Raw genomic sequence first — 14,118 nt, 5'->3', positions numbered from 1 at the left:
AGCTCATGGTGAAGTGGCGGAGCAGACTCAATGGGCCGAATGGCCTACTTCTGCTCTTTTGTCTTGTGATCTTGTGATTCCAAGTCAGGATGATATTCCACTTGGAAGGGACCCTGCAGATGAGGTATTTCCATGTGCCTGACACCTTGTCCTTCTTGGTGGGATGGGAGGTGCTGTTAGAGTAACCGTGAGTGCATTTTGTAGATGACTACAGCCATTTGGTGCTGGTGGTGGAGGGAATGAATGCTTAGAGTGGTTGATGTGGTGCCAATTAGGCAGGTTTCTTTGTCCTGGCAGGTCTCAGGATAAAGGACTAGAATTTGGGAATGCTAAGGGGAGGAAATGTTGCATTCAGAAGGTTAGGGATTTTTGGAATTCTTCACTGAACCGTGGATGCTCAGCCGTTGACTATATTCAAGGTTTGAGATCGATAGAGTATTGTGCACTTGGGGATCAAGAGATTTGGGGTAGGGCAAAAAAGTAGGTCAGCCAAGATCTTATTCAACAGTGGAGCAGACTTGATGGGCCGCCTAACCTAGTTTGCTCCTGTTTCTTATCTGTATAAGCACACAATAAGGATGTTTCAGCTGTGAGCACTGTTTGCCAATTTTCAGACTTTTACTTGATCAGTGACTCACACTCAGCGGCTTTAGGCTTCACGCTCTGGAATTGCCTTCCTATATCTCCCTTCCTTCAGTTCCTCTTTCATGATGCTCCTTAAAATCTCTCCTGCCATAAAATCTCATGCAGTTTTATTTAAAGTTTTATTTGATAATCACTCCTATGAAGTACCTTGAGGAATTTTTAATTTCATTATGGTGCCGTATTAAGTTGCAATGTCAAGGATTCACACTCAGGTAGCTTTAGAATTAAAGGTTTTGAGGCTCAGGTACAGAAGAGGAGTTGAGGCCGGAGATAGGTCAGCCATGATCATATCGAATAGTGGAGCAGGTCTGAGGGGTCAGAAAGCCTATTTGCTTGTGTTCACCTGTTGTCAAAATAAATATTTGCCGATGGTAGCAGTTGTTTAAGGACTGCTGGTTAGGCCACACTAGTACATAAATGCCACAGTGAGCTTGTGCAATGCAAGCCCCATTGGGGATTTTGCCCAATATGTCAGAAGGATCCTACAAAAGACACAAGACCTTTCCTTGAATATTCAAATTGGACTGATTTCCCAGTGCTGCCTGACAGCACCACAGTCTAATACAGTGGCAACTGTGCAATGGCTGTCCAATGTTACAGGCAGGACCTCACACACAGAAATTAGTACACATCATGTCTCATTTTAGGTCCAAAAGGAGAGATTCAGGATAAGTTCAACTCCCTGGCATGTAATATTGTTGTTATGATAGTAGTTCATATGTCACTACATGTTAAGTCAGCATCTCCTTATCTCTGTCATACTTTCCTAACTTGAATATTTGGAACTTTTTAAGGCAAAATATTTTTCAACAATTTAAAATCCTGCAGAATCCTAATCTGTGAACCAGCCCATTAATTAAATGAAAGTTAGGCTATTTCATTGTCTAGAGGTGCTTGGCTAAGTTTTTCCACACTCAATCAATAAGCCAATGGCCTGTGACCTGCCTGGAGGGGAATGGCCCCATGTGAAATAGCCCCCCTCTCTCACTCATGTGCACACACGCACAAACACACACAAACAGACAGGCAGAGAGTTCATTATCAATATTCCTCAGATTAAAACAAGAAAGAAGCCCCTTCTGCTCACTGACATTGTTCTCTCACATGACTTTGACTAACCTTACAAAATTTCCTTTACAAACCTTTATTGAAATTACTCAGGTCTTCAGTCAATCCCTGTGGAGTCTGAAAGCCTAAATCTAATTGCTGAACACTAAGACATGCTTGATGTGATGGGAAAGCCCTGAAGCTTTGAAAGACTGAAATGTCTGACCATCTGCTTCTCATACCAATGAACAAACAATGGCGTCAAAAGAGAAGAGAAGAGAAATGGCACTCAGTACCTGGGATTCTTTTAATTACTAGTTTAGTGAAACCATCAGCATGTGGAAGACATATGAAAGCAAGTATGCGAAATATCAGTTCCCAGAGTGACTACTTAAAATAAATAGGAAGTACCCATCAATCATGTTAGCATTTAATTATCTTAATGCTTATTTACCAAAAGTGGAATCCTGTTATATGCAATAGGTCACAAAGAAATCACAAGCAGACGACTGAATGGTTCTGATTTGTATTAAACAATATTAGAAATACACTGGGATTGGTACAGATCAGTTCACTGCAAAACAGCTCAGTGCACGTTATTAGATTTCTGCATTGGCTGAAGCAGGGCAGAGGGCTGGTCATTTGTCCTCTTCCCTGTGAGATGGGTTTTAGCTCATTTGCCATTTACCTTTACTGAGAATTCCAGTTTAACTACACTCATCCATAATATGTAGTGCCTGAGAATTTCAACAGCAAAACTTTTAATGTAAAGGTTTTAATCCTGATAATTAGCTATTGCAAAGGATTATCTTTTTAATATATTTTAATTCAATATAATAAAATAAAACTTGCTCTTTGACAATTTGCCTGCATTTTAGAGAGGAATAATTAGAAAATGAACTCTATGTTTGATAAAAAAAGTTACTGGCTTAAAGTAACACTTGCATCAAGATCTCAATCTCTGCTTTTTGTTCAGAACTCAGTCCAGGTTGGATATTGTTCGAAACTATTTATTAACCGGTGCTGTAGCTATTGTTAAAATTCAGAAGTTTTATTTGGATTGCAGAATACTTTTTAAATTACTAGTACACTATGCAGTAGATAGCAGAATATTCAAAACAAGATTAATTATGTATGTTAAGAAGTGCAAAGGAATGTCTGCAAATGTGATTGCAACACAAAAATGAAAATTGTTAAATATTAAATTATGAAAATAAGAATGCAATGTTATAATCTTTTCTGTCACAACATAACTCAGTTATTAATGCTGCTGATATTTGAGACTATTAATTGTTCTGACTTTATTCTGAGAGCATTCTTTTGCTGTACTGAGCTGTCAATCTATTTATGGATCAAAAAGTAAATTTTAACATTGTGAGAAGCTGCATTGTGACGTACTCAGCTGATCTGGTAATAGCTTGAGAATTTTCTGAATAATTTTGCTCCATTTATCTGTGTGGGGTGAAACATGATAAATGTAGGAAAACAGAGAATGGGCAGTCATGAAAGGGACTAAATAATAGGAATATCTTCGAATACAGGCATTATTTCCAATGCTTTCCCATCTTTCTAATTCACAGAGATTTAGAATGTTAACACTTGCCAATTCATCTACAGGTGCAAAGATGTTCAGCAATTTTATCAATGAAGGTGTCTACGAAATCCTCAGCAAACAGAGGAGCTCCATGGGTGAATTAGTTGGAGAAGTAGAGTATTAAATGGCTCATAAAGAGCTGTTTCTAGACCTTCTAACTCATCAAAGAGCAGAACTGTACCTCAAACTGACCTCGAATTGCATCAGCAGCAGGAATAAAGAAAAATAGACCAGCCACTGATTTATGTTTAAGCTCCATTCCCCAGAGACACAAGATTAAACATAAAAGTGTCTTGCAATTACATTTTCAAAATACTTAATAAGACTACATGACAGTTAATAAGACTACATGACAGTGTTAGGGCATGGGCTGGGGTGGGCAAAGTGGAGGATGTCCTAATGGTTCTGTTCCAAGCTACGATTACCAGCATCAGATCTAACCTGAATGCAGCCTTTTTAAGGGATTGTCACTGAGCCCCAATTTCTTTCTGTGGTCTTGCCCGCATCAGGATACCCCAGACAGAGAGCACGTGTGTCTATAGACTTGACTCTTTTCACAGCCAGCAGCTACTATGGAGTTTGGGACCAAGAGCGAAAACATCACTATAGTATACCTAGTCATACTTGTTATGTACATATATACAAATGTAGTAGGAGCAGAAGTAGGCCTCTGCTCTGGAGGACTCTGCTTCCACCACACTTTGTGAAAGAAGCAAATAAATCATGTGAGAAAAGATTAGCTATCAACATAAACAGGAATCTAGAAGTGTTCTGTAGCATATAAATAGTAAAAGGATGTTACATAGAGGAGTGAGGCCCATAAAAGACAAAAATGGATATTTGGATGTGGACAGTGAGGGCAATGTTAACAGGGTAGATGGTCAGAATCTTTATCCCAGAGTATAAATGTCAAATACCAGAGGACATGCATGTAAAGTGAGAGGGAAGAAGTTTAAAGGAGGTGTGCAAGGCAAGTTTTTTTTACACATGTGCTTGGAATGGGCTGCAATGGGTAATAGCGGAAGCAGATATGATAGTGGCATGTAAGAGGCTTTTAGATAGATGTGAATGTGCAGGGAATAGGGGGAATATGGATCACGTGCAGGCAGGGAGATTTAGTTTAACGTGGCATCATGTTTGGCACAGACATCGTGGGCTGAAGGGGTTGTTCCTATGCTGTACTGTTCTATGTTCTAATGTTAAACTACTAAGTGAGTACTTTGCACCTCACTTCACCAGACAAAAGCAAAGAAGGCGCTTCCCATGTAATAGTGAAGGAGGAATTAGTTGAGACATTGGATACATTAAAAATTTATAGCAGGGAAGTTTGATAAAACTGGCTGAATTTAAAATAGGTGAGTTACCAGGATTGTATGGACATATCCTGTGATTCTAAATAAAGTATGGATGGATATTGTGGGGACATTGACCACAAATCTTCCAAAGTACTTTGGATGGAGTGGAGTGGGGGTAGGTCTTCCCAGGGAATTAAAAATGTTACTTGCTTGTCCAAAAAAGAAAGCAAGGATAAACCAGGCTGGTCAGTTTAACCTGAGTGATACATAAACAGTAATTATTTTCTTTGGAGAAAAGAAGGCTGAAGGGAGATTTGATAGAAGTAAATAAAACAAAGAAGGGTCTGGACGAAGTGGATAGTGGGAGCCCTGAAGAACCAGTGGTCATATGTATCAAATATAAGGGAAGAGAATTAGAAGGGACATGAGCAAAATTGTTTTTTATGCATTATGGTTGGAATCTGGAAGGCAGCATCTGGGTTTTTTTTTGGCTTTTTGTGTGACAGAGTAGTCTGCTTTCAAAATTCCTTGCAGGGTATAAACTTCTGAGGCAGAGTATAACATACTAATACTACTATATACATATAGATTCAGCACTACCAGCCGGAGTTGAACATCTTAAGATGTAGGTTTCTCTCCTGTTCTAGTGTTGCTCTTAAATGGGACATGCATTGTTGCATGTTTTATCCAACACTATGATTGTATGAGTGACACTCTCACTCTGAATGAGATGATTGTCTCATGATTCAAGTTGATGCTTTCTAATGCCATATTATGTGAGTGGGGCAGTGCTGGAGATGCAGGCATTTGGACGAGATGATAAACTGAGACCTATTGTTGCCTCATTCGGACACAAAAGATCCCATGGTACCATTTTAATGAACAGAAGGGGAGTTCTCTCTAGTGTCCTGGCCTATATTCATCCCTCAGTCATTAGCTGCAAAAAAACTGATTATCTGGCTATTATCACATTGCTATTTGTGGGATCTTATTCCAAACAAACTGGCTACATATTTCCTTCAAGTGCCTTGGGTGTTCAAGGTTGTAAGAGGTATTTCACAAATTCAAATCTTTCTTTTTTATTAAAATAGGTATGCACAAACAAAATTTGCTTTTACATTGCTTTCAACTACCAGATCCTGAAACGACATCAATATAAAACTGTTAGACTGCCAGCAGCCAAGACTATTTTCCACTGGGTCACTCTGGCTATTTTTAGTCTTATGGGGACTGCGAAGTGCACTGCAAATCTATTATCTCAGGGCTGCTCTCATAATGCACCATTAAGACTTCAGCATTCTATCGATCAAGGGTCAAAATAACAGCTAGAAGCCTGTTAATACACTCCCCACTTACCATTACTTCATAGGCAGACATGTAGAATAGTTTAAAGTAAACCCAGAAGAGCAGTGCTGTTAGATTGCTCTCTCAAGGCTTGCCCTACAATACAAAAGGCCTTAAAAACTTCTAGGACATTCATTGTTAAAAAAAAATCGATCTTTGGGATTACTCTGATTAATGTGTGGAAATAAGTGCCCATTAGCCCAAACCCTTAGTTGATAATGTCAGGAAATGAGTGCTGTTACATGCTGGAACCAACAGTAGAATTGGTAGTGGGGCAATTGCACAATATGACCCTGTGTTTTCACCAGACTATTGACAGAGCAGTCACAAACTACAGGTAAATAAGGGAAGATGCCCAGTGGCAGGTCAGTTAACCTCAATGCAGCTGGGGCTAAGGTGGAGAAAACTCCATTCCTACTACTAGGATAATGGAATAGGTAGATAGAAATAGGAGTTGGCCATTCAGCCCCTCTAGCCTGTTCCACCATTCACTGCCTACGTTCCTGGACAAGGAATCCAGAGGTCAGTGCTAATGTTTGATTAATTTGACAGCATATTGGAGAATTTAAATTCAGCAATTTTTAGTTAATTAAAACTGGAATAAAATAACTGACCTTTAGGGAAGGGAAACCTACCATCCTTCCCATCTGGCCGATATGTGATTACTGACTCAAAGCAAAAGCTGACTCTTAATTGTCCTGTGAAATGACTTAACAAGCTACACAATAGCACCAAACTGCCATGAGCAGTTAAAACGTCCCACCATCATATTCACAAGCAATTAAGTTCTAACCTTGTTAGCAGTGGCCAAAGCTTAGGGAATTGATGATTTTAAAAAATTACATGAACAGTCTTTGGAGGGGTGAGCAATTGCCTTTGCATGAAGGGGAGCTTCATGAACGTTCCTGAATCATCTGGCTTTTCGCAGCTCCCCGGGTGGAGAAACTCCCGACCCCTCTCCTACCTATTCCTATCCTATCCCACCCCACCCCAGCCCATGCTCCCGGCCCCAGTTCAACCCCTGCTCCCAGCCTGGCTCCGGCAGCACACCAGCTGGACGTTGATTAAGGGGAGTGGTTAATGCCTGTTTCTCAGACTGGAAGGGGCTACAGATGGCTGCTGTGTGTGTATGGACTAACACCACTTATGCAGAGTACATGGTTGTGTGCAACATTCTTACATTATTACTACCTGCAGTAGTGGTAAGGGTGGGGGGTGGAGTTGGAGTGCGGCTAGCAACGGGAAGGGCTGTAGGGCGACTGGAATAAGGCCAGGAATGTGCAGGGGCAAGTGTGCAGATGAGTGGTGGAGGAGGGTGATAGCCTAGTACAAGGGCATTTGCCCATGTAAATTGGGTTGCTAGTGCAACAGGACCATCAGACTGGAATCGCCCTATTTTTCATTCTGCTGCCTACCATTCTTTCTACCACCAACAAACATCCAAGGCATCTTGAAATCTTGTGATGCATTAAATAACAAAGTGTTGCACCACTTTATATCAAAAAAGAGCTTATTTTTAGGTTAGAAAACATTTTCTTCCTGTATGAAAAACTCACCACTACATTACAGTAGGCAATTAAATACTTCTGAAGTATGTATTTGCATTATGTGAAAGGCAGCTGGCAATTTATGTGGGGTAAACCATCACAAACAGCAATGTGATAATGACTAGATAAACGGTTCAAGCAATGTTGATTGAGAGACAAATATTGTCAAGGTCACCAGGAATAAATGTTCTTTGAAATAATACTCTGGGATCTTTTAGTCCTATTTGAAAGTGCAGCTGAGGTTTTGATTTAGTGACTAACCTCAGACAGTGCACTCTCTCAGCATTGCATTGAAGAAGCAGTGCAGATTTTGAGTTCAACTTTCTGGAGTGCATCTTGAATCTACAGCTTTCTGAGTCAAAGGGAGATTGTTACCCACTGAGCAACGAGTGGGACCACCCAGGTGAAAAGTTAAAGTAAGACATTCTCACAGATGGAATGTGAACCTTAATTGGTCCAGAGCGCACTTTAATCACAGCCTTTTTTGTACAGGTGCTGTGATCAGTGGATAATGAATGGGAATAAAAATAAAAATGGAAATTGCTCCAATATTTCTAAAATACAAAGTTGCAAAATATATCTTTTAAGGTAGGGATTCTTCAAATATATGCAAGATTCCGTGAGTATGTACAGAAGAGTGAGGATTAAAAAGGGGCTGCTTAACAGTCATTATTTTGCTTTATACTGTGGAGTCTTAGTTGGGAACTATGCTCTCTGCATGAATTTGTTCCTTTCACAAAAGAAATGGGAATATAATGGAAGGCATTTCAGCCTGAATCATTCTCAGCATTGCACTCTTTGGCTTCTGAGAGACATGCTGGGGATCCCTTAATTAAGAGCAATCATGGTTTTAATGTTTTGGTAACAGTACTGTTTTGAAAAACAATGCATGTCTATATATATAGGACCATGTGTGTGTATATATACACACATGGTCCCACACACACACATACACATTTCAATTTCACATTATGATTGATTTTTTTTTTAGGATTTTTGTAAAAATATCTTATATAATGTCTTTGACATTACTTTGAATAGGGTTAACTTCAGTTCAGATCCAATACAAACAGATGATGGAGTATTAACTTTCAACAGAGTGCAGGTCTTGAGCATGGAATTAAGTCTTATCTTCTCTATATATTTTTTCATATTAAATCATCGCTACTTTTGCACAAATCCATTCTTTGTATTGCATTCTCTAAATTTTTTCACAAATTCTCTCTTTGGTAGGAGCAGACACCTGAATCCATTATCTTGTAGGTCATGTTTTAAGTCCTGATATATGCTAATTCTACCCACAAGGTTCAAAATAAAAATGAAGTTGCACACAGTTTAAAATGCTCTAAACTCCCTTCCTGTTAATCTATGCAGCCAATCTTACTATCCACTGATTAACCAGGTTTTACGGATAGAATGGACTCAGCTTGAATTAGTTTTAAGAGGATTTCTTCACTAAGAGGCTTGCAAGCCTGAGACAAAATTCTACAGTGGAACAATAGCCTTTAAACTGATCCTTGTGTCAGACAAGTGAGATTGAATGAAGTTAAAATTAATCTTGTACATCTTGAAAGGTTCAGTTCTGCAAGGCATTGGACGTTGGAATAAATTGCTGAACCATCTCAAATAGAGAGAGACTGACTTTTATCTTCCTAGGGGTTGACGGTTTCCGCTTTGGATGCAATTCAGAAAGTCGATACCAATTATGCTTGAAATTAGATTGCTTTACCAAAGCAAAGCTATGGCTCAAGTCCTCATCCAAACTCATTTGGATAATCACAAATGCAGAATATTTCATGAACCAACAGGATCCAGCAGCTTTGTGGAACATAATCACTTCTTTAAGATAATTTTCTTTGAATTAAAAAAACAGGATTTTTGATTTATTTCAGAGAAAGAGTCAAAAACTCTTAAAAATGTGCCTAGTATATCTGTGAGCTGAAGCAAGGATAATTTGAGGAACATTCTCAAATTGACTGCAACCAGCAGAGACTTGCCTTGGGGATTGTTTCAATCTGGCAATCTAATGAAGTTTGCAGAAACTTTTGCTAGGCAGAATAGATTTGAAATCACCTGATCTCCTGAATGAGGTTGGCTGATTTTAGCTAGACTGAGCTGATAAAACCAGTGCATTCCAGCAAATTCAGTGATATGTTTATTTTTAATGGTCTTACAAACTGTGCCACTACTTTTACCACCAGATATCTTTGCTTTCTTGCTCCTCTTAAGATACTTAATTTCCAAGCAAAGTATAACCTTGTTTATATTACCTAGATTCAATAACCTCACCCCTGTTGAAATGTATTTGCTAATTACATGCCCATTTACTCAAATGGAACTCAGCAAGTGAATGAGAACAGCATTTCAGAAGCTGAACCTAGAGTTGTTGATGGCATGGATGAAGTTTCCAAATGAGCAGTGCACACAAGAACACAGTAAATAGGAGCAGGGGTAGGCCAATCGAGCCTGCCCCACCATTCAATATGATCAAGACTGTCCTATGCTGTTTCTGCCCCTCTTCTGTGTCAGTTTCCCATATCCCTCAATTCTCTGATCTCTCAGGATTTCAAAAATACACAGAAGAGTACTGTTAATAATGTATCAAGTGTATGTGGAATCAGATTGCAAGTTACTCTGGCTGTTCTTGTACTGATATGTAAACAAGTTCTTACCCTCTGACTGTTCCTGGGAGCTGCCCATCTCCATTTCTTCTGTCTGGGTACAAGGCTGGCTAAGCATTACATTGTCTTCTTGTTTATCTAAAAAGCAGTTTAAACAAAAATGCAAAAAAAAACATGTTTTAGTGCTAATTTAATCTCCTGATTTTAAGCTGTCATGATGATATTAAGAAAGCAAAATTCATTTTCAGGGAACTGGTTTCCAAACGGAGATCCAAGGTTACATAATAGATGTAAAGTCCAAAAATATACCCATTTTGAGAAGTGCTTTTTCTACCACTTTTTGTTCACGGGCAGGTGTAAAATTTGCCAAGAACCAGCAATGTTTTCAAAATGCAATCTTTGCAGATTAATTTCATGATGAAAAATCATTCTATGATAAGAGTTGTAATTTAGTGCAGTTCGATTAATAAAGCAAATACAAAAACAAAGTTAATTGAAATGTACATCCATGATCTTTGAGAATAACACTTTTAAATTACAGTCAATGATTTTTTACAAAATAATATACACAAGCAGTCAGTTCTTAATTAATTAAAAATATTATATTCAAAAGCTCTTAAAGGGTGCATATTGTTGCTCTGGCACCTGAGAAAACCAGCTTCATTTATCAAGTCTTCACATAGGCTCACAAATGACCACTATCAGCAAAAACTTTTCACGGTGATTAATTCACTTGGGAGCTGCAGCTAGTTTTGTGGGTACAGCCAGCACACCTGCACACAAGATTCTGGAATGAACATAAAATCTGCTTAAAGTTCTGCAACCTTTTGCTATACCTTGAATGAATTGCACCGAAAGACCCTGAGCAATTAAGCAGAAACTCCACTCCCTGAATTTTGCACAATTTTGACCACTTCAGATGTAAAGCTTTCTTGAATCATACTAATGATAGGTTTATGTTAGTCCCTTCAAGATATGAAGTTCTTCCTCAAGCAAAAGGTGTCTATTAATTACATGGAGAATCAGGCCACCGAGAAGTTGCCTGATGTGGGTTTAAAATATAATGCATTCTCAATTGTTTACAGTGATGTTAAATGTGTCAAGTTAATTTATACCTTCAGTCTGGCTGTCCATGTACACATCGTGTAGTTTTGAGTCATCATCGTGACTAACTAAAGGTACTGCAAAAACAAACACAAGAACAAAATGAAGAACCGTTCATTTGCTTTGAAATTCATTCCCAAAAAGGGTTAACAATCTTAAAGTTCAATTTCATGATCTCTATTTACATATAGGTGAAGTAAAATAAAAGCAGCTTCACCAAAAAAGATTCAACTGAATGACAGAGATGGTAAAAGATAAATTCTTAGAAATTCATCTCTATCGACAGTGCTGTATGTGCTCCATGATAATGTTAGGGCATTGTACTCAAATCTTTTGAAGGTAGAGTACAATGTGCTAATGTGACCATATAGTGTACTTAATGCTGCCAAGCAGGGTTGAATTTCTAGTTAACGGTAGTTTCTATATGTGTTAGGCAACTTTCAACATTTCATGTATCTCAGGTTGGGTATTCAAGAATTAAGTGTTTGGGGGCTTTCTTCAGAATTTTCTACCTGAGAGAGCCAGGGATATCTAGGAATTAATTATATTCAAGCCTGAGACTGATAGATTTTTAAGCACTAATAGAATCAAGGGACATGGGGAAACAGACAGGAAAGAAGTTCAAGTTAGACCTCACTGAATCGTGGAAAAAGCCCACTCCTGTTCCTATTTTTTAAATCCATAAGCCGAAAAGTAATATTTCATACTCTTATAATTTGAAAGGCTGGGGAAGCTTGTGGAGGGTTGTTGAGACTGGTCAGCAAATTATAGCCCAGATCTCTGTTACTTCAATGCTGTACCAAAGGAGCGTTGCGCTTTCAGAGGTTTTAACTTGAGGATGTAATATTAGAGCCAGACTTTGTTTGCTTTCTGGGTGAATGTAAACAATCCAGTGACCATATTCTGAAGAAGAGAAGGGGAGTTATTCCTGGTGTCCTGTTCAATATTTATTCATCATTCAACATCACTGAAATGTTATTTTTGGCTTACTGTATGCCAATTGTCTATCCTGTTTGCTACACTACAACACTGGGTTCATTTCAGAAGTACTTCTTTGACTGTAAAGTGATTTGAGGAATTGTAGAAAGCTACAATAAAGCAATTTTTTTCCTTTTTTACAATTCTTATTGTTGTCAATGTATACTACACTATACTGTTTTCATGGGTAAGGCAGCTGTCATTTTGAAGTAGTCATCACACCAGGCACTGTAGTTGAGTGCCCAACTCTAATTATGTCAAAACTGAACAAGCTCTACCATTTACATTTACTGGAAAAGGATCCCATTTCAAATTTTTGACATTAAATTTGTAAAACAAAAAGACATAAGTTTCACTTTAAAACAGCACTGTATGATGAGATATAGTGTGCTAAAATTTTGAATGATCACAAAAATATTTAAGGAGACAAATTTTTAAAAATTATGAATAAATGGCATGGAAATCTTTTTTAAGAAATATAGTTGTCCAATATTTGCAAACTGAAGTGCAAAAAGATTGTTGGATAATTGACCACAAGAGTTCAAAAAAGTTTGCTGATGAGAGATGAACCTTAAATGTGTGTGGAATGCAAATTGCCGTCAGAACATGCGAAAAATACTTGTCAATCTTTACAGCTCAAACACAGTATCCTGCCCTTCAAAGGCAATCAAGCTCTTCTTTTATGTTGCAGGTAAGTCACAATAGCACACTAATGAACCTGTTGCAAAGATCGGTGAGGAAGCTGTGCTGCATATAATGTTGTATCTGTCAAAATGAATTACATTATTCAGTTCCAAATAATAATTGCAAAGAAGGGATCTCAATAATTAGCGATAAAGATCATGAAGATTAAGTATGTGCTCAAACCCTTGGGTGCTATGCTTGTGTAAGGTCACCAAAACAGAATGGAGGATTGTACAGGAAATGCATCTAATTTTTCTTTTTAAGTCCAATTTTCAAAGTCAAACTGGTTTTATTTAAACATGTAGGCCCGGATGTTCAAGGCAGGTAAAATTACATAGCATTTTTATATCTGTTATGCAAATATATAGTTGATCATTTCAGGTTCCAAGTATATCAAAATACATCAGAAATTCAACCTTATGGATGCAAATTGTTCTTCTGCAATAATGCAACTTCATGTCAGATATGTGTGGAACAATGGTTCCAAAATATTATGTCACATTATTTTGAGGTGCGTCTGTTAGTGGGAACTCTCAGAACAACCAAGTTTAATGCTGACTTCCAACTCAAAGCAATCTTCCCTCCTGTCACCCACCTGCACAATGGTTCACCCACTACCCTGTCTGAGCTTTCAATATCAATTCCCTCTTCTTCCGTTTCAGACTATCCTACCCTATCACTTTTAAAGAGCATGACTAACCCTGGCCCACATCCACCGTCCTTCACTGGGCTGCTGACTCGTATCTCAGGCCCCCACTAGATCTCAACCCCATCTCCAGTTCCTCCATAGACTCCACTCACAGGTCTCAATTGGATTGGACTTCTGGCCTAGACCTTGATCGGACTTCAAGCAGATCCCCTGGCCTGAACCTCCCTCCCTTGTTCAGACCTGGTCCTGTTCCCAGACTTATCTGAGAATTCACTTTATAGATTCCACAATGTTGCAGAACACTAAGAAAAGTCTGTAAAGGCCTTTCAGTTACATCCAATATCTTGAATCACAGTGAATTTTGAAGTGGTGGGGAACAAATAAAATGTTCATTGATGTGCCATGGGGGGGCCTCCCCTGACAACAATGATTTTTTTCCATTAATTTTTCACTACAGTTGACTTTGCACCAACAGAAATATTGTTCACACAAAATAAATAACTTGTATAAGCAAAAATAAAGGTGGTTAAAAGAACCTATGGATTAGGTGAATTAAGGAATTTGAAACTGCTCAAAATGCACATTACACCATTTGTGAAAATTTGTGCCT

General features: G+C 38.4%; 1 protein-coding gene across 1 annotated transcript in view; it reads right to left on the bottom strand.

Moving 5' to 3' along the window:
• Positions 1-14,118, bottom strand: part of LOC127567988 (ADP-ribose glycohydrolase MACROD2-like) — an 874,651-nt gene that overhangs the window by 16,350 nt on the left and 844,183 nt on the right. The window contains exons 14-15 of the mRNA XM_052011231.1: positions 11,209-11,274; positions 10,145-10,231 (exon numbers count right to left, since the gene is read on the bottom strand). Of these exons, the coding sequence (XP_051867191.1) occupies positions 10,145-10,231; positions 11,209-11,274 (153 nt within the window). The remainder of the gene's footprint in view (positions 1-10,144; positions 10,232-11,208; positions 11,275-14,118) is intronic.

Source organism: Pristis pectinata, chromosome 3 (genome assembly GCF_009764475.1).
Source record: "Pristis pectinata isolate sPriPec2 chromosome 3, sPriPec2.1.pri, whole genome shotgun sequence".
Lineage (NCBI taxonomy): Eukaryota > Metazoa > Chordata > Chondrichthyes > Rhinopristiformes > Pristidae > Pristis > Pristis pectinata.
The sequence above is the reverse complement of the archived record's forward strand: the minus strand, read 5'-3'. Positions and strand labels throughout refer to the sequence as shown.